Genomic DNA, 21,607 nt, shown 5'->3' with positions numbered 1-21,607 from the left:
TTAAAAATAGGTTCTCCTTTACAGGAGAAAAACCATGGTAAATCGTGGCTTTTCCCTTCCAGACTGTCAGAGTTCCAGCCTGCAAGGGGCTGCTTGGAACCCCATGGCCCCCCTTTTCTCCCACACACCCACCCCTTGCCCCACACACTGAGGGGCTAGGCCCTGGGGGGCAAGGGGCTGCAGGTTGGGAGTGAGGGGCACTGGGTTGGGACTGGCCATCATTGTTTACAAATGAGTCCTGGTACAAAAAAAGATGAGAAACACTGCTTTAGGATACCTGCCTTGAGTACCGATATGTTGACAGCTGCTTTTTACTGCTCTTCCAGTGGAAGATATTAGGTCTTAAATGTGGTTGTTAGATAATATGCTTATTTAAACTCCTTATGCATCTTTTGATCTATTTTGGATTAGGTTAAAAACAAAGTCAATGGAGTATCACAGGTGCATCTCAGTACAGATTTCGGTCCATTATTTTTACCACCATACGAAAGTCAAGACTTCGTAACAAGAAAACTCAAAGAAAAACCTCATAAGCATTCAGTCACACATTACTCAACCAGAACTAAACACACAGCTGCATCCTTGCATACATTTTCACTTTCAACTAAGCATTAATAAACCTGCTTTTAGTAGACCAGGCTGTAGGAGTGTCAAATATTGTGTTTACAAATTATACCAGGTGACCACACTTACATTGTCTTGTAAACCAAAGTTTTCTGTATCTAGAAATACTATTTACTGGAACAAAACTCAGTGTGGAAGAAAGACATGTTACTTAGAGGGAAGAATTTCTGCAGGTCCTATCTTTCATTAGGTCAACTGTATGGCTGGGATACAATTAGACAAAGCTGGAACCTGATGAAAAATGCCTTGCATTCGAAAGTTTATCTAACTTTATCCCAATCATGCAACTGGTTCAATAAAAGGTATCATTCACAAAAATTCTTGTCTCTTGGATAATTCCAGGACCACTGGCTACAACATCACTCCAACACTACCAAAGATTACTTTGCCCTGCTGTATGGGTTAACTTCCCTTGGAATGTGTTCAGGGGCCTAAAGATTGTGGTAACTGATGCGGTTTTCACACCATCACCATATCAAGAACCTAATGTCAGCCACATAATACTGCTTCTGTTCATATGGCTACAAGACCATTTGCACTGGTTCCTCAGGCATTTCTGAAGAGATCTGGGGTAAAGCAGAAATCTGTTGCATTTGTTTTCCAGATCCATCTATTATACTTTCACTTCTGAGAAGGGGGTAAGTTAAATGGAAGTGAATTTATTAAATGCGACTGGCAGAAGTTGGAGTACAGGTCTTAATTAGCCACTGGGTACATCTACACATGCACTTTACTGCAGAGTTAACCAATTAACACTACAGCAAAGCATCACCATCTACACATGTACCCATGTATTTGGGCTAGGAATGTAAATATAATTTAAAAATGTATTTATTTAATGTCCTCTAATTATATCAGTTAAATGATTAACCAATAACACAGCCGCTCTAACAGCTGCTGCTGGGAGCTGGTCCCAGTTCTGGGAGACCTTTGACTGGGGGCAGGGGTGGAAGGAGGCAAGCCCAGCCAGACAACACAGCCCACATGAAGCCCTGTGCTAGGAAAGAGGGAGCAGCTATGAACTGAGCAGCTAACTGTTTAACTGATGAGTCATTAGGCTGCTCCTAATGCTTTCCTCTTAGGAACCCTCCTATGGGTGCTAGTCCCCCTTACACTCCCCTTCCCTCTCGTTCCTCCCTCCTGCTGCCTTCTGATTCCTGCTGGGACTTCCCGGGTAGCTTCCCTTCCCCCGCTACATTGCAACAGCCCCTGCTAAAGGATAATTGGTAAGCTAACTGGTCATCATTACACTTACTGGTTAAACAATTATTTAACCTCTCACATCCCTGATTAGGGTGTAGTTATTTAATTAACTCTCCCATAGGATAATATTGCCTGGGACAAGTACTATCCTATGGTGGAGTAATTTAGGCTGCCTTAACCCATGTGTAGATGGCGACTGAGGGTGCTACACTGCAGGGCTTACATGCTGGTTAGCTCTGCACTACAGCACCCTTGTGCCCCTGCCAGCCCCTCCACCACCTGACACCATGGCCTGGAGCCCAGGGCTCACCCCACAAGCCTGCTGCTAGCCCAGGGATGCTCTGCCCCAGTTCTCACTTCTGTGTACATGTATCCACTGCCCCTGGGAACTGCTGACTCCAGTGCAAACTGTCCCAGAGTTTATTGCTCCATGTAGATGGACCCACAGAGTAGAATTTGTTCATATTTTATTGTACATGATCCTTGAGTAAAAGGATTGGCATCCTTTTTTAGAACATTAAAAAGGAAGAAATTAGAAAACAATTTTATAGAGGGTGGTCCCAGTGCATGCTGCCAGTACTACAATTGAGCAGAAATCCCTGGAGGAAATATAATGAAGAACTGCTCCAAAGAAAAACTGAAAAGCTTTCTGCAGATTGCAAGCCACACAGTTACAATGGCTGGGCCAGCTTCCCAGTTCTTCTGGGACAAAACACAAATACAGCAAGTCCGCAAGATTTAGGGAGAGGACATGAAGGGAGAGGTCTGTAGCACACTGGAGTATTTATCCCTCTCCACAAAGGAACCAGACGTGAAATACATTCTTGAAATGACGCATGACTTTCAAAAAAGGCACTCTAATTCTATAAATAGAGGCTGTCTGAAGGGTAAGAGATGGGGCAAGGTTTACAACACCTAGGTGAATCATATAGAAATTCCACTTATCATTACATAAGTGCTTTATTTCTCTAATAACATAAAAAGCCTCTGCTCTTTATGCTGTAAGTAAAGGTGCTTCCAAGAGTGGCAAAGTGCCTTCGATTCCTATGGGTTTAAGGGTGCTTTGTGTCTTTCAAGATGTCCTCAGCACCTCACAGTTCAGAGCCTTGATAAAGGCACAATCTGGTAAGATTCTGTTAACTCTTCACACTCTGGCTTAGTCTGCAGAGGAAGAAAAAAAGAAGGGATAATTGCTCCTCTCAATTATACCAACATAATAACTTCAGTGAAGGACATGGATGCTGCCGAGATGTAAATAAGGAGTGTGCTGTACTCAAGTAACGTATGATTGAAGGACAGGCTCATTTTCTGAGGTATTTAAGATGGGTGCTGGAGTCAAATCCTTCTTGATACCTGGCTTTGGAAACTTCTTCCACAAGTACTGTTCTTTCTTCCGCAAAGAAGGATGACAATCCTGACTTCAATACTAAATGGGAAGTCCCTTCTCTTCACTCTGGCATGACAGATTTGAAACGACTTTGTAATAACTTATGAATGCTGAAATGCTGGCTTCAATACTAGAATGTTTACTGTTTGAATATATCCAGTTAACTGATCCAAAATGCATCCAGAAAAACAGGCAGGAAGGAGAAGCACGTTTCTAGACAACACCCCTCAGCAAGCTCGCTATAGTGAGTTAAGTGACAACACCAAACTCACTGGATCCGAGGAGTCTGGCTCCAACTCTGCTGAGCCTACAGGCTTTATTTTGAACAAATAGCGAAAAAACACAGAGGAACAAAAGAATGAAGAGAAGTTTAAAGAGCACAGCGAGAAAGAGAAGGCAGTGGGGAAGGTAGTAACTGCTTGGAGGAAGCAAGCTGAGGCAGGACTTTGCTGTTGGCTGTCTGGAGAGTAAGGCCTGCCTAAGTTACATCACAAGACAGTAGGAATTTAGGTAAGATAAATGTGTGGGAATTGTTTTAAATTCCTTCTGACGCCAAATGTTTTGTTCCTACCATTAAACTAACCTGTATTCTGCTTTTAAGAAGGTTGACTGATCACAAGCTCCCAGAGGGAGCTTGAATGCAGCCAATATTGGATGGTGCCAGTGGCTGATACCTGAGGTACTGTAGCCTTATCTAGGATTGAAAGAGCTGCAAAATGACACCAGGAGACTGATAAATGCATACAGCCTGACATTCATAGGTGCATCCAGAGGTAACACAAGTGCAGGTAGCCTTCTAACTGTGATGCCCAGTTCTCCAATAGTATTAAAGATGTTGGAACACAAGAAGAAGATCTATGACAACTTTCTGATTTTGTGAGGGCAAGGGGAGAAAGCCTCACAGTTCTTTATGGCCCTTACATATGTATGGTGCTAGACACAATGGGGACAAGGGTGGCATACCAGGACAGATACGTTTCTCACTTTATGAAACATTTCTGCCACTCAGACTGATAAATGCTGAGATTTTTACTCACTGAAATTTTGTGAAGGAATTTCAACATTTGCACCTTTCAAAGCATCTGCTCTTCAATCATTAATTCTTTGAAAGACTCATATAAATGTCTAACATGCTTGTTCAAAAACTTAAAACTGTATTTATTTTGCACTGCTCTAGCGCTTAAAACGCTATCAAAAATAGGACCCCAGTGAAACAAGCAAAGACTCATGTAATGAAAAGACAGAGGATGAAAATAGAAATGGGGTAAATCCCTACATGTGCATGAATGAAATTAACTCTGGAGGGTTGGTTATTTTCTCCAAATGCTTGGATATGTTAGGGCATCAGTGAACTCTCATGGTTCAAAGACCTGAAAGAATTACTGTGGGCTAACTGCTAACCTGTGGGCTTTACAAAGCATCAGCAGGAACAGAAAGTCTTAGATACCAGTAAAGCAAAACTGTTGAAGAAAAGGAAATGCAACTGCCTGCTGAGATACAAATCAGTATGACTCTAACGGCCCCAGTTTGTTCTTGCTCATTTAGGTTCTTTCAAGGAAAGAATTGTGCCTCCATGAGAAATACTTAGAATAGGATGAGCATTGCTGAAACAATCATAGCAGAAATTACTCAGGCTCCTTCTCTTGTAGAAGCTTGCGTGAGCATAAAGTCTGGCAAAAATAGAGCCATTGTGTCCTAGGTCAGGCCAGCTGGTGTTTTGACTTGGAAACTTGGAACTTCCCTTGGTAGAGAATAGCTATAGTGAAAAAACTTTTTATGCCAGCTGGTAGGAGCTCTGCACAAGAAGTCAAAACAGGGACTGTGTGCATGCGTGAGAGAAATGGGACCCAACCTCGGCCCTCCCATCATCCAGCACACCCAGAACTATGCACGGAGGTGTGCAGTTTCCTCACCCCACACTGTAAGACAGTGGGCAGAGGCCTCTGCCCACTGACCTTAGAGAAACAGCTGCAATAAGACTCCAGGAAGTAGAAGCAGCCGACACAGGAGCATTCCAACAGTCACAGAACTCCCTATAGCAGTGGTTCTCAACTTTTTTAGATTCAAGGCACCCCTCAGAAATGGCAACTCTTAGTTTTTGTTTGTTGACTACAGAAAATAAAGTCATTCTTCTATTGCAAAGAACTCAGATCACAATAGGTCAGAATGTTTTTAACACTCTGGATTCCTATTTGAAAACTCTGGTTTATCTTATCTTGTGAATCATGTTTATAGGCCTTAAAATGCTAACAAATTGCAACACCCTGGAGCACTCTTGAAAGGATTTTCAAGGTACCACAGGATGTCACAAAACCCTGATTGAGAATAACTGCTCTATGGTTGTATTACAACTACTCAGCTCTCTGCTGACTCATGGTTTACTCCACCTCTCTACCCCTCCTTCTCCTAACTGCTTCCTTCCATTGAGACTATCCATTCATAAATAAACCCACAAATTTTTGCAAGTTTTTAGTTGGTCTAATAAAAAGTATCATCTCTGAACCAAGAGTTTTACATTTCACAGTAATTTGTGGCATGTCATCCCACTGTTCGCTCTGGTTGTTATACGCCCCCTTTCTCCCTCCCTGTGCCTGTCTTCTACATACAAACTCTCGATTCTTTGGAGTAGAGACCATCTACTGAGCCAATGGACAATGCACTGCCATTTTTAGTTAGGGTAATAAACATAATTAATAATAAGAACAAGAGCAGTAACAGTTACAAAGAAGTCACTTGCTTCTCCTCAACAGCTACTCAGAAGTGGCATAGATTTGTACTTGTTTGTTCAGGTTCTTCAGACCCAGTTGGAGTCTGTTTGGGAGACAGTACTTTGTAAGCCTGAGGCCTTCATTAATACCATTCCTATTATACCCCACAATCTTAGCCTTTGTTCTTGAGGGCCATCACCTCTGGGACTTAATAGCTATACACAGATTTCCTGAACAGCAGAATACTAGATGGTTTTTGCAGTGTTTCACATAAATAAGCTTTGCAATTTAAGGAAGTGTGTGGACAAAAGTCCGATAAAAATAGAGCTTTTTAGGGCTTGCTTACACATTCCAAGCATGAACACCTACATCACATGTCATGGAATCAGGAGGAGCCAAGAGGCCATCTACGGTGACAGGGAACAATATGAATAATGAAGATGAGTTCCTTTGCAAGAAACAGCCACCTGAATTAAAGATCTGAGGCTTGAGACCTCTTTATATATGGAAATAGGAGGCCTGGAATAGCCGTACTGCAGCTGTCTACTGATATGTTAAGGACTGCTGAAAATATCATTATGCCCCTGTCCGCAACTTCTGGTTGTTGTGGAGGGGGTAAGGAGAGGCTGGCTCATCAGAACACAAAGTCCTGCCTTCACAAATGGAAGGTAAGGAAAAGGATAAGGTGAAGAATAGAGAAGGTCAGAAGGTTTGGGGTTACCTGGTTTGTTTGCTTGGGGTAACTGGGAAGACAGAACTGAATAAGTCGTTTTTCAAGTGCTAACACATCTAGGGCTTTCACTGTAAACAGCATATTAAAATGAGTTTAAAAGACCAGATGATCTCTTACAACAGGAAATTTAAGTGAGAATCAAGCCAGAAGATGCTACCACAAGCAGATACAGGAAGCTTGCCCTATGTTTCCAAACACCGCTTTTTATTTTCCTCGTTTTATTGAAGACTCTGCGAGTGAAAGTAAGTCTCACCTTAGGGGAGTAAAGATTTGGGGGCCACTGACTGCCAGGACCTTTTAGGATTCCATCATTGTGTTGGTATGCAATGCACTATCCCACTGGCCCATAACATATCCCACTCTTCTCTAACATATTTGGTGCTAGAAATAAATAAGCAGAAAATATGGAAGCCAGGTGGCTACACTGCTAGAGGCTTTATCCTTGCAACTGTTTAGGTCTAGGCAGACTAAGAATGAAGTCTACATTGAGTATGACACAGTAAGCACTTCACTCTGGTGTTGATTAAGGAGGCAAATTTGGCAGTGGTATCGTTAAGTAATGTTAATGCCTCACTTAACCATACACAGAGCCTTCTAGGAAAGTAGACAGTGATATCCGTGTCATGCTGTACTCACAGGCCTTTCTAGTGGCCATCACACCACATATTTGAGTTCAGGCTCAGGGCTGGAAAGGCAGGGAGCCCTGAAAAGTCAGCACACTCAGAACCTGGGAGGATGATACACCTGGATGACTTTCATGTGACCCTATCTTCCTGGAACATCACTGCAGGATCAAATGGGAGCTATATCCACTCCACTATGGTCAGAGAGAAGATCACAGGAACATAAGACATTGGACAGCAAAGGTCATAAAAGGAAGAGGCCAAAGACTCCCAAGATTCTCTAGCAATAGGAATATTCTGATTTACTCTGAGCTACATTACAGAGCCCCGGTAGGACATAACTGAAGCAGAACACACACAGATTATAAGGGGGTTTGCTTGAACTTGACAGGGGAGAATGGTAAACAACTAATTGGCATTTCCCAGAGCAGAGTTTCTCAAACTGCGGTCTGCAAGCTCCATTCAAGTGGTCTGCAAAAAGGTGACCTACGGCTAAAGCTGGCAAACATTACACCCAACTTCCCAGAACTTTGCTCAGAAAAAACAGGCACATCCATTGTATTAGAAAGGTAAGACTACTGATATTAAAATATGAGTTGTATGCTTTGATTTGTAGAACAAGAAAAAGTTTATTAAGTGGTCCACTGAAACCCCCAGCAATTTTCAAGTGGTTCACCAAAAAAAAAAAAAAAAGTTTGAGAACCACTGTCCTACAGCATTTCAGTTTGCTTCTTCCCTGAAGAGTAGAGCAACTGGCTGGCTTGGAGCTTCTCAGCTTTGAAGTAGAGATGTATGTAGTCAGGGCAAATAATATTTGGCATAAAATTTGTGTGCAAGTTAAGTATGGTTATTACTGTGCTTTGAGCTCTAAGGATGGCAAGCACTACATAAAAGCTAATTATTTTTAAACTATGGCAAAGACTGGTTTCACCCCATCAAAACTAATATTCGGGCTTTAAAAAGGGGAAAGTTCTTAAAAATCAGTAGCTGCTGTACCACTTAGAAAGAAAAAGAAAAATCCTTATCTGAGAGAGTAAAAGATACTGTACCAATGTTTTCTAATCTGACTGCAGAAGGGCCAGGGATCATTTTGTTATACCTTGGAAAACATGCTTAAAGTTATGGAGCTCACTATTTAATGAATCCAGATGATGGCAGAGGACATGTTTGATTAAATCAACCCAATTCCTTTTTGAAGAATTCTGATTTATTTTTTTCATAGGACAAAGAAAACACATTGTTCGGTATCTATTAACATGTCACTTTGCTTTGACCTTTTGATAAGAAACCATGAAACAAAAAGGACTCCAGTCTCTTGTCAGCTATGTCAATGCTACAGTGGTGTAAGTCTGCTGATTTCAGTGGAGTATTTATATACACTGTTATCAAGCGAAAAAAAAAGCAGTCCCAGTTTCCACTATACTTCTGCTTGCTTCATTACTCTGAGAAGCTAGAATTTTCTGTATCTAAATACTAATCCAGTGGACACCAGCACTTTGTACTAGGAAATCTTCACCATGCAAAAGATAATGGCAAACTCAAGAAAGAAGGAGCAGGATGGGAGATTCAGTGCAAAACAGTTCCTAGAAGACTGAGCAAAGCTCACCTGTCATCGATAGAGTCCACCTTCTCTTGGATCTTGTCAGAGTTAATGTTCCCATCGCTAACTAGTCTCCTGCCAGTTTCTACAACTGCATTGATCTTTTCCTCATTGGCATCCATCGTGGTCATAAAATCCTCCTGCTTTTTAATAGCAGCTTCTGCTCCTTCCAAGGTGGTGGGCATTTCAGTATGTGCCAAAACATACTCCTTTTTTGTTACAAAGATAAATGAAGGACAAAGAAAAGTTTTGCAGGTGTAATAGTCGTGTTCCCCTCCTCTCCCCCATCCCTTTATTGTTAGTCCCTCGCTCGGGCGCTTTGTACTTCCATATCAGCTGTCATCTTTTTTCTGGATTCCCCATCCAAAACATCTACTAATAAAAATCAATCTGTTCTGACAGCATTTCCGCAGACACAAATTAGATATAGTGCCCCCCGCAAAATTATTGGAGACAAATTTGATTAAAGACTATTTTTGTGAAAAACATACTTATTTTCAACTCACCTGCAATACTCTCCTTCATGAGGCAGCTACAATAAACTGTGTTGAGTTTGGGTAAAAGAATGCAGCCATTGTGCACTTACCTGGTTATTGAGAAATGCTTCTGCTTGCTTGGTATCTCTGAGAAAGAGTTGGTAAGCATGGGATTGTGAGAGGAGACTTTGCCTATTCTCCCACATTTTGTGAAGCTCATTCCATCCTGTGTCCAAAGCCTGCAGACGTTGGCGTAAGAACATATACTGTGCATCAGTCTGCCCTTGTGTTACCATCTCACCCATGTCCCTCATTTTCTGGTAGTCTTCTTCATAATTGTTAATCTCATTCTTAATATTCTCATGCTGAGTGAGGAGCTTTTCAGCCTCGGCCAATGTGTTTGGCATATCTTCTGAGGCAATCGCAGTCTGGGTTCTGGACAGCCAGGACTGGAAGTCATCCAAGTCACGCAAGAACTGCTGCAGTTTGCTTGCCTCTCCAAGGGACTCTTCACGGTTCTTCAGGGTGGTTTTCATTTCTTCCCACACATCACTGATCTCCGCAAGCCTTGACAGGATGGCCTGGGCCTGGTCAGGATGCTCAGATTCCAGCTTTTCTGCCTCTTTTTGCAGGTCACTTAGCTTAGCCTCAATAGCTACCAAATCACGTTCCATACCCGTCAACTTCCTCTGAAGAGCCATTACGCCAGCCAGATCATTGCCCAGGTCTTGTGTGGATTCAATTACTTTGGTTTTTTCCCTAATCCAGGATTTGGTTTCATTACATTCCAGATGGTAGTTCTGGATACTTAGAGCAGAGATAAGAGCATCCTTCTTTCTGTCTACCAGTTCTCGGAACTGGCTCCACCTAAAATGAAAGAGGAAAGGAAAGCAGGGCCTCAGAAACTGAGGCTCTTATATACTTATGGCAAGCTGAATGGGTGCCTATATACGAGTACAGAGCCTGCTGCAATGCACTGTAATTATAGTGAGTTGTAGCATGGTAATTACTGTGCTCCAGCAACCTCCCGCATCTCATTGAGCTTTGATTCAAGCATCCTCACTGCTATTTTGAAGTGTGGCACTGATGCACAAGACACTGAGGTGCTTTAATTAGAGCAGCTCTTAGAGCCACTCTAACTAAAGCTCCCCTCCTCTCCCCCCTCCCAAGCACATGTGAGAAAGTGCCCAATGTCACTATTTTTTCCATGAGAAAATTGCTGAAATAGGCCTGCTGAGCCCTTAAAAAAAACTGTTTTGTCCTGGTGCTTTTTATTACACAAGTAGTTTTTGCTCACATATTTCTGTCGCTACAGGGTGTGTCAGAAAACAGTACATATCAACAGACTAACTACAAACATTTCTGTGTTCCCCAGGATCAGGTATTTCCTGTAGGTCTCCTACAGATCTGGATTTGCTGCATGGTTTCAAAGTATACCTGTGTGAACACTAAGAATCCAATTAGCAGGTGTGTATGATATACTGTACCATCTTATTTTCACAAAACATATGGTATGGTAACTCTCCAGCTGTTAAAGATTTGTAAGTACTAGACTAAGGCTGGATTCAAAGTGTACTGAAGCCAATGGGAAAAACTCTGGCTTTTGATCAGACAGTAAGGAGAGGAAGATGCTTTTTCTAACTTCTCAGGTCATCTCCTTGACTCGGAACTAACTACTCCAGTTAACACTAGATGAAAATCAGGCTCTAACATATCAGAAATACATATGTACTAGAAAAACACAAGGATGGAATGGTTTAGTCAGGGCTTGATCTTGCCTTGTGCAAGAAGGTTGGACAAAAACTCACAAGTTTCCTTTCAGCCTTATTCTCCTATGATCGCTCCTAATTTCACAGCCATTTCAACTAATGTCAAGTTTTCATATGTTGCCAATCACTAACTTACCTTGTGTTCAGTTTATCTTGCTGTGCCTTGATCTCCTTCTCACTTGGATGACCACTGTGCATCAGCTGTCTAGCAATCTGATTTACCACTGCAACACGGGATGCCTGATTGTTCATTTCTGGTTCTAAGCTTTCAAATCTGGGGAAAAGACCATAAAGGCATTGGACGATCTGTCACGGGCAACTTAAATTTTAAAGGTACACAAAAGTACATCTTCCTAAGTCTGTTCTTACCTGTGCTGGATCACTTCCAGGTCTTCTAGCTTCTCTGGAATCTGCATACTGTTAAGCCACTGCTCCTTTTCATCAATCCATAGTTCACATGCATCTGCTTCACTGAACATCTTATACAGAGCAAGGGTATCTTGTAACGCTTGCTTACGGAGCCGGGTCAGTTCAGCCACCTCTTTGTATCTTTCCTCTATTCCAGACAACCTGCCCTGCACATCTGCAGATTCAGCATGTTCTTGTGGCAGAGCCTTCGCCTGCTCATGAAGAGAGTCAATGACAGATCTATAGTTTGCAATCTCTTCAGCAACATCTTTGTGTTTCCTGACCAAAGACTGAGTGGAATATTCATCATGACCGACATCACTGCTGGAGACAATCCTAAGGATGTCCAACATCCAGGCATCGATATCATCAGCATCAGCTTGGAACTGGTGAAGCAAAGAGGCTTCTTCCAGGCGCTTTTTCCTAACGGCAGAGAGCTGCTCAAGGTTAGCCCACTGCTCCCGAATGTCCTTGATTCGTTCCTTGATTTTCTCTGACCCAAAGTGTTCCTCAGCAATCATATCTTCACCTTCTTTTATAGTCTGTTGGAAGTGGCCACTACGACCACTCATTTCATCTTCAAATGCTTTATGCTTACTTAAGAGGCGGATGATACTTGTTAGATCCTTCCCATAGTCATCAGATGACAAGATTTGTTCCTTTTCTCTGATCCAGCCCTCCTCTTCAGCCATTTCCCAGAAGAATTTCCACAAACGTCTGGATTCCTCCAGGCGAGCCCGGCGTTCAGCTGCTAACTGGCATAGTTCTTGGTAACTAAACTCCATATGAGCTACTCGGTCTCTGATAACTTGTGGGTCACACGGTTTGTAACCTGTTCAGACAGGGAAATATATTACTTTGGCTTATTTTTAAGATCTGAAGTTACAATACCCACCCAAGGCTCTTAATACTTGGTCACTAGCGCTATACTGTAAATTTAAAGTTTATTAATTGCTAAGCTTCCAAAGTGTTATATACGAGCTATTTAAGCTCCATCACATCACATGGTAATAAAATGCAGAAAAATGCACACACTGAAGATGCGAGGAAAAATGTCTACACTATACTTTGCCTTGATAAATATTTTGGGTATTTCCAGTGACTTAAAGTTATCCTAAGTTATTCTAGATTCACATAAGTGAAGTTCAAAACAAGAATCTGGAAAGGTATGTACATTCTACTAAATCTTTATGCCTTGCTTGTGTAAGTTCACTGACTAAGTGGAATTATTCTTGGTTTTTATAAGATCAGAAGCAAGCATCTGAATTGTATCCATTAGAAACAGTGAAAAGGGGGGGAACTGTAATGAATGCAGAATGTTTATTTTAAAATTACAGCAGCTGCTGGTGACCAGAATCAATGAGGCAAAATGATGCCATGATGAACACCCCCATAAAGGCAGTTGGCCAAATTCACTGCTTGCCTAAGGGGTCTAATTGGAAGCAACTGAATTCAGCCCAGTTACACTGGTGGTGAATTTAGCCTCACATTCATTATATGGCTAATGAATCTTGATAATGATCTGACTAAAGTTAGTGTCTCTTCAAATCTGATGCATAACTAAAATCAAAGATGATGTGCTGGCTTGAGTTACCTTCCCCATCTGTGGCAAATTTCTGAGCAGATGCATTGACCCCTCTCACTCTCTCAGCCTGAATGGCAATGTCTGCCTCCACTAGGGCATGTTTCTGTAACAGGTCTTCTACCCCTAACAAATGCTTGCCATAGTCCTGAGACAGCAGCAGCACCTGCTCAAACGAAGAGAAAGGTTAAAAGCACCAGGTGTAATCAGAATTATTCATCATTAAAACAAGTACTTCATGTATGAACTATGCTCTCAGTTGTCACACTAGTTTAAATACAAACGTGAATAAGGCTGAGCTGAAGATGCATCTGGGCCAATATTTTTAACACTGTTGGATGTAAAAAGCTCATCCATGTCACCTACATGCAGCTTTAGGCTTGAGATGGTGCCAAGCTGTGTTACTTCAGACAGAACATAAATAAGTGTTCTACCTCCCCAGGTTCCCATGTGCTGTCCCTAGATACTGCAGTGCTTTGTGGGGTAAAGCCTACTTTCTCTGCTTATCCCACCTCTGTTTGCTGATGCATGTATGGTACCACAGCCCTGCCTCCTCTCTGTTCCCCCTGGAGGAGACTAAGGGAAGTGCTGAGTGTGTTATTCCAAGTCCTCATGGAAGGCCCTTTCCCCTGCCACCAATCCAAATGTGCAACCTTCTGAGGGGTCTAACACTGATGCCATATGGAATATAAACCCTCCCCACATGAAACAGACCAGCAACATCAAAAGTGGTGTTGTTACCAGGTGAGAGACTTGGGGTTATTTTAGCTGCTTTTATTTTATATTTTAACCATCATGACACTGTGCAGCAAGAATCAGGTCAGCAGTTGTGAATGTGGTTATATTAGATCCTTTGGAGCAAACTATGTAAAACAAACCTAATTTACAAGATAAAGGATCTACATACAGACTCTTTCTAATCCAAAGCAGTTTCCTGCCATATCTTATCTGGATGATATTTACCTTCATTTCATCCATCCAATCCATAATGTAAAGCATTTCCTGGAATATCTTTTGCAGACCAAGGTTCATCTCCAGTCTTTGTCTACGCGCCCTGAGCAGCTCCAGCAAGTACTCCCACAAACGGATAACATTGTCCTTTCTCGCTGTGATGCGTTTGATATCATGGTAATTTTCAGTCTCGAGCTCCCTTGCAACAGCAACCACTGCTTGGACTCGTTCTTCATATGCTGCAATGTCTGTTTCAATGGCCTCGTGCTTTTTAGTTGCAGCCTCCACTGCTGGAAGGTCAAAACCAAAGTTATCCTGTAAAGACACAGATTCCATTTTAACAAGGCTTGTGCATCAACATGCTCTCACTCAAACAAACCTGTCTGCTCTGGGTGGGGGAAGGGGAAGGTTTCGCAACACAAATTTGCTAACAAATGTGGAGTTTCAAAGTACTCTGAAAATTCTTCCACAGATAAAAACAGCAGACATATTGTGGGAAAAATCTTGTACTGGCCTGGGGACATGGAAATGCAGCTGGTCTTTTTTTCCATCTCTACTGTCAATGAATCAAATTCAGCCCTTGTACAATTCCAGTGATTGCACTAGATATTAACATGGCCTTACAACTTCATGAAAATACTGCCTATGAGTAGATGTTTCTATACCGTTCTCTACTAAGCATGGGCTTGCTGAACTAGTTGAGAGGGAATTTAGAACATACAGGATAAACAGCAGGGCTCCTAGCCAGAGGGAGCAGACATGCTCTGTGCACAGAAACTGTAGCCCATAATTACTCACAGTAATAATTTTAGTCATACTTATAGTTCCGAAAACACCACCTGAGAAACTAAACGTTGATTTTCACTCAGCCAGGTTTCTCTCATAGCTGCCTTGCGATCAAATCTACGTGCAAGTTGTTCCAGTTTCTCTTGTCTTATGAGCTCATTTCGCAGTGCCAGTTCTCTTTCATGTTCAGCTTTTTCCAGTCTTTCCCAGGCCTGAAGAAGTTTGAAGATTTAAAAAAAAAAAAAAAAAAAAAGGCATCGTGTTCTTTAGATTCACATTTCTGCAGGATTATGAGAAAATGCACGTCTACTTTGCTTGAAATCAACATTACAGATCAGAGTTAATCCCTACTGTAAATTCACCGTGGACAAAGGAGGAACCAAAAGGGTAAATCACACCCAGAACACTCACACTCAGAATGCCTAAGTCTTGTACCAAGATCTACCCAAAACAGGCCACACTGAGTTTCCTTTCCTTTCTGTGAAATGGGTATAAAACTGACCTGACTCACAAAAGTATGCTGGGGATCTCCGTTATCTACTCGCTTTAAATCTGCTTATGCAAAATATTTGCTTAGAATGTGCATGAATGGGACTGGCTGTGTTTTATGAGTTTTACTGCCAAAAAGCGATCACTTTATTCTTAATAAGAGAAAATATGGATTTGCTTGGTCTTCCCCCAAGATAATTTTTGAACAGTGATCTTTAAAAAAGAGTAAAGAACTGAGATGTTCACTGTGTTGTATGTGAGAGCCTCCCTTTAAAAGTAAAAAAAACTATTCACATACGTTAACCTATTGCCATAAAAAGTTTTAACAGCATGGCCAAAATCAAGCTTATGGCTCCTACAGATCTCTCTCATAAACAACAAAAATGCCAGCAATTAACTACACACTATTCTACATTCCTCTGAACCCTAACAGATGTGCCACTGCCTAAAACCACAGGCACAGGAGCTTAAGACAAATAGGGGAGCTGTGAAGTTTACTGCTCTCTAGGATGGAGAGTGAAGCCACTGACACCAGCAACAGCTGCTCTGGGAAGTCTAAGCATGATCAAACCAAAAATAAGGTGGCTGTTTAAAGTAGTTTGCTACCCCTTAGAAATCTTGTCAGACCTGCTACTGTTCAGCCAGCTGTACCAACTGGATAACTGGTCATATAAATTTTGATTTGAAATGAATGAGACTGCTCTCCAATTATCCACAGGCCTTTTTTCCCCATATCACCCTCATCATGGATATTATGACTGAGAAGCTTTAGGGGTAAATGCTCCACCATTTTATGGTTGTGGAGGAGATGGAGGAGCCCCTGCAGTTCTATTGTGCAGAAGAACAGGACAGGATTTGAGGACCTGCACACCACAGCTCTGCTCTACACAACACCCTCGCACTCCTGGCTTCAGGAGTCTTTGTGGGGAGGTGGAACTTGGGCAAAAAGAGAGGCTGGGGTCTATACCAGGGAGGGGAGTAGGGGAAGATTAGTGGATTTGTAACAACAGAGAACTACTGCCTGCTTCCATAGAGTTAGCCAATGCAAAGGTTGCTGATGCAGCTTTGAAACCACCTTAGTTGTGCACAAGTGATATGCACAGGAAAGATCATCCCATCCCTCCCAGTCAACCAGGAGCCCTGGGTCAGTCCTGGAGAAGTGGCTTTGGTGTGAAGGATCACTGACACCCTCACTTGTTGGGAGTAAGATTAGAAGAAAACAAATGCCCAAGATGTATGCGAGAAGTTGAAAAGCTAGGGTATACCTTGTTGATGTCCGAGATGAGTTTGCCTTCCCTTGGCATGTACACTTTCTGATTGTTTGCTCTCATTTTGCTTTGGATGGTGAAAAGCAGCACTTCTAGGTTTCCTTTTTCTGTAAATCTAAACAAAAATTCCCCCAAACAGAAGAAAGTTAAAAACAAGTATTTTACTGCTCCTAGGGAACTAGAGAGTATTTTCTTAAACAACTTATGTGATACATAGTATGGTAACCCAGACAGCTCCATTTCATGTGACAGACTAGTAGTCCACATGTTCAGAATCAACTGGTTTAAATGTTGCAAAGACTGCACAAAATCCATTAATGTATTAGGGTGCAGTTAACCTTGGCTGAACTGATCTAGTTGGGGATGGTCCTGCTTTAGCAGGGGTTTGGACTAGATGACCTCCTGAGGTCCCTTTCAACCATGATTTTCTGATTCTATGAAACCCATTGGGGGACGGGAAGGAAGGGTAGAAATAATGGGCTACTTTTTATATAGGTGCATTGTATGGCATTAAATTAATTGACTCAAGAATTTAAGGCCAGATCCAAAGCTCAAAGTCGATGAAACTCTTTCCACTGATGTCAATGGGCTCTGAATCAGGTTTTCAGAGCAGTTCCCGAAAAATACACAATCTTTATAGGCATAATGAAATCAATAGCAATTAAAATAGAATCTGGCTGCTTGTAATGCTTTTAGATGGTGAACATTAACAGAAAAAGCCTTAATTGCTAATTAGAAAGTATGTTGTGATCTTAGCTTTGCATAGCACATTACAGATATAGAAATGCAGCTTTGTAGATTATGTCATATTTTGTAATACCAGATACATTTACTCTTGATCTGGGATAACCTATGATATTCTATTATTAGCTGTGCGTGAGTATTGCATAATGCTGGCATGCATTATTACTGATACTATTACCTAACAGCAACACACTATTGCCATCTGTACTACTTCACTTTGAGCTATTACAACTTGCACTGAAATGGTATCTCTCAGGATCTGAGATGCTGTCCCTAGCACATTATTTCCTGTTTACTATGTGGGTTGAGTGGTAAGGAGCAACCCATCCAAGAGTATTAACAATCAGGAATAAGGTGAAAAAAGTTGCCCCCCCCCCACCTTCCCTCCCTCCCTTTTTCTTTTTTAAAGAAAAAAGACCCTATTTTCCTAAGGCAAGATTAAATTTACTTGGGTGGTTTCTCCACTGTGCGATAGGTGTTGAATGCCTGCAGCTGCTGTTGCACCCCAACCAGTGAGTTAGCAAATTTGCGATTATTCAGGATGATGATGGTTTGTTCAATCCACTCAAGAAGGTCAGAAGCCAGTGATTCATATTTTTCAATCATTTTCTCTGTTTCGATGGCATTGTCAAGCACCTGCAACACGAAACAATTCAGTGACAAGGCCAGACCTCTTCAGAAGCCTACATCTCCATAAAGAAACTGCGCAGAGGGACTTAATTTATGGATCAAACCACTTGCTCCTGAATACAGAAGGAAGCTGGAGATACTGAGGAGTGAGGACTCTTTGCATTGCTTTGCAGCAAATTTCCACAATCCCAAGCTAACTAAGGGGACAAGGTCGATGTTTACAAAGGCATTCTTATTTTGTCTCTCTGGACAGTAAGTTGCTGGCTACCATGAACAGTGTGGGTATGTTATTAAACTGAAGGCTCCTTACAGCTCCAAAAAGAGAGACAGAGGGGCAGCTAATGGTAGAGAAAAGACTTAACAAGATAAAGTTAGGAAGCAAAGTTAAACATCAGCTAGCATTAAGAAACAGATGGAAACATCAGGAAAGATTAACCACTTTCCATATTATATCAGAATATAAGGTCTTCAAATCCAAGATTAAAAGCAAACTAAAGCTAATATGCAACAGGGCTGCTAAAAGGACTGACATTGTACATAAAAATAAATATTTAATTGGCTGCATCACATATAAAATGTTAGCTGGCAAACCTTTCCGATACGTTTTCCTTCAACGGCTAAAGCTTTCATCTTAGAAAAGTAGTGGTAATATGTCACCACATAGGTGATGATTGACTTTTCATCAGGATGGTCAACACTGATATCTGAAAACCAAATAAGAGTTACTTTAGCATAGTGCGTGGTATGCAATTTAAAACAATGCATCCAGTGCTGACAATCCACTAAGTAGGACTCAGACTGAGAGACATGGCTTCCCTCACCTTTCAGCTTCTGGGGCTTTGAAGTCTTGGTTTGTGTACTAATCAAAAATACATTCAGTGGCTTTGGCCCAGTCTCCAGCTCTTTGATGCTAGAAGTTATAAACCTCCTCCTCTATTTTGCATTAATCTTAGAGACAGAAAACAGTGTTTAAAACACCGGATGGGGAGTCAGGACATCTGGGTATTGTTTCAGATTCTGGCCCTGACTAGCAGCTGTTCACAGCTGAACAAGCCCTTTAGTCTCTGCGTGCCTCTGGGATACAGGATCAGTGATATTTGCCTGTCTTCACAAGGTAGTTGCAAGATATAATGTTTGTCAAGCACTTAGAAGAAATGTACTGCATCTGTATTTGAGGGAGGAAATACCAGCCTCCAACATCAAGGAGCCAACAACAATCATCCACAATTACACACACAATTTGTAAGGGTGATACCTGCCCAATGATGTGACTTTTACTTGTACCCTACCAACAAAGCCTCCTGTCCTGTAAGTATTGCTCACACTTTAATATCCATACACATCAGAACAATACTACTAGTTTGAGAGCTGGGAAACATGTTGAGAGTGCTTTATGAAAAACATGCCAATTTCATTTTAACTTAAAGAAAGTGTTTCCCAGCATAGATGGGATTTATGGCTCTTCACTTGTCCACATACATGGCCAGTCTGGCAACAGCAAAGTACTGCCACATGGCAGGGACTGAAGTTTAACTTCCTGCTCAGCTAACTACAAAAAGGAACCTCTTGTATTTGTCACTGGTGATCACTCTGCTGCCTTCTGCTCAGGCAAGGTACTCTACAACTAGAAGAAAAATCTGCATCCAGGTGCCCTTCGACTTAAAATGCTGCCACATAAAAAAACCGAACCCTGGAGCATGGAAGGGTGTAACCGAGGAAATAACATTCTTCCACAGAAAGCCAGCCCATGTCGTAACTGAAGGAATTCTTACCCTCTGGGTCCAAAAGCTTAGTAAGACCAAGGTGTTGCTCTGCCAGATTAAAAGCATTCTGCAGATTGTAGTGTGCATTTGATTTCTTCAGCTTGTCAAAATCAATCAGATCAGGCCTAAACAAGAGAGAAGCACCCTCAGTTTCTCTAACATATAAATGAGCCACCTGAAGATGAACAAGCGAAATAAAAACTGGAACACTCCAAATAGCAGTGATGACCCATGGAAGCAACTTCAATAGAAATGAATTTGGACCAGGTTTTCCCATCCTTCTTCACACAGTCCTTTAATTCAGTGCTTCTCAAACTATCTGATCTGGCAGACAGGCAATTTTTTTTCCAGTGGGCCAGAGGCCGGTGCCCAGTTCAGCCAGTGCAGCAACTGAGCGTAACAGCGCTACACAAATGTGCGACCAGCAGTTTCCTTCTCTTTCCTCACCTTGCATGACGTGACGTCACCTGGAGTGTTGGAACGTATGAACTGTGGTGCTATGACATATTAATGTTATGCTTCTGAAAATATATTGCTTTCTTTCCTGGCAAGTCGCTGTGGACCGGTGACTGGTGGCTCATGGACCAGCACCAGTCTGCGGACCACCACTTTGAGAAGCACTGCTCTCTAGTAGACTCCTCCCATCATCCTACTTATTTCAGTGGGGCCACAAAGGAAGCATGGAGTTGCACAGCATGTGCCAGCAGGGCTAAATCTGGCTTCTGGCAAACCAGAGAAAAATGACCAGGGATGAATGTGGCTGAAGTCAAACAATTTAGGGCTAGGGTTACACATTGTCACTTGCTTGTACAAGTGGTTGTCCTAACTTCAACAGGGTTAAGAACAGAAGAACACAAGAGATGTCATGCTAAGTCAGACCACAGACCCAAAGAGCTCAGTATCCTGTAGCTCAAAGTGACAGAGTAGATGTTATGTATGGTCAAGTGTATTTAGGCAGGGAGTATCAACAAATCCAGCCCCTGCCTCTCTCCCCTTATCAACTCCAGGATGTAGAGGCCTAAAGACTCCCAAGTTGGAGGCTGCACCCTTACTTATCATGTTTGCATGAGGGACTCCAAAATGTTCTTTCCAATTCACCTTCAACCCCCACATACTTAAACATCAAAGAGCTAACTCTTGCAAAACTGTGCACACAGCAACATATCCAGATTTCCAAATCCATTAGAGGGTATTTTACAAGGACATACCTGTGTTTATGTATTAGTGCGTTGAAAGCCATCCCATCCCGCCAGCTAGTAGTGAAGTTGTGAATGTTGACATTGGGATAACTGACAGAACAAAAAACAAAAATAATGTAAATCACTATAGCATCCCCATTCTGGCTTTGCACACTGTCACTGAAAGCGTGGGACAGAAGTGACAGTTCCTATAAGCACAGATGAGGAATGTTATCAACCAGCTCCTGAAGTTTCACAACCATGATCCTTTAAAGCACATCAAAAGGAGAGGGGCAAGAACATTTTCATTTCCCACATAACACTAAAAGAGTTGATATATATTTTATGCCTGAGTTTATAAATTATATTTTTAAAATAAGCTGGTTACCATTTTCCTAACTTCTAATTCCCAATCTTTATCCTGTGGGGATCCAACTGTGCCAATTCAAATCCATTTTCTCACCTGGGCAACTGACCAAGTGTTATCTTCAGATACACAGAAGATTAAATTTTGGAAAGGAATAACAGTTGGTCAAGAAGCAGAGCTCCTGGAGACTATACTGGTGACTGGCAGGTGGAAAAGGAAGGTGAGGGGCATTTTTGGAAATGCGAGGGAAGAAAGGGCTTCAGGCCTTTAATAGATGGCATTAGGAAAGTGGTGGATTAGCAGCTTTTCCTTGCAGCT

General features: G+C 41.9%; 1 protein-coding gene across 2 annotated transcripts in view; it reads right to left on the bottom strand.

The window, feature by feature from the left end:
• SPTBN1 (spectrin beta, non-erythrocytic 1) overlaps nt 1-21,607 on the bottom strand; it is a 192,877-nt gene that overhangs the window by 45,711 nt on the left and 125,559 nt on the right. For both annotated transcript variants that reach the window (XM_090049501.1, XM_090049511.1), the window contains 12 exons: nt 20,953-21,033; nt 19,754-19,869; nt 18,573-18,685; nt 17,800-17,987; nt 16,605-16,722; nt 14,904-15,062; nt 14,077-14,379; nt 13,126-13,279; nt 11,493-12,363; nt 11,260-11,397; nt 9,465-10,221; nt 8,885-9,087 (listed from right to left, as the gene is read on the bottom strand). In XM_090049501.1, the coding sequence (XP_089905627.1) occupies nt 8,885-9,087; nt 9,465-10,221; nt 11,260-11,397; nt 11,493-12,363; nt 13,126-13,279; nt 14,077-14,379; nt 14,904-15,062; nt 16,605-16,722; nt 17,800-17,987; nt 18,573-18,685; nt 19,754-19,869; nt 20,953-21,033 (3,201 nt within the window). The remainder of the gene's footprint in view (nt 1-8,884; nt 9,088-9,464; nt 10,222-11,259; nt 11,398-11,492; nt 12,364-13,125; nt 13,280-14,076; nt 14,380-14,903; nt 15,063-16,604; nt 16,723-17,799; nt 17,988-18,572; nt 18,686-19,753; nt 19,870-20,952; nt 21,034-21,607) is intronic.

The sequence above is a fragment of the Crocodylus siamensis genome, chromosome 1, assembly GCF_052110815.1.
Source record: "Crocodylus siamensis isolate JL-2025a chromosome 1, ASM5211081v1, whole genome shotgun sequence".
Taxonomy (NCBI): domain Eukaryota; kingdom Metazoa; phylum Chordata; order Crocodylia; family Crocodylidae; genus Crocodylus; species Crocodylus siamensis.
The sequence above is the reverse complement of the archived record's forward strand: the minus strand, read 5'-3'. Positions and strand labels throughout refer to the sequence as shown.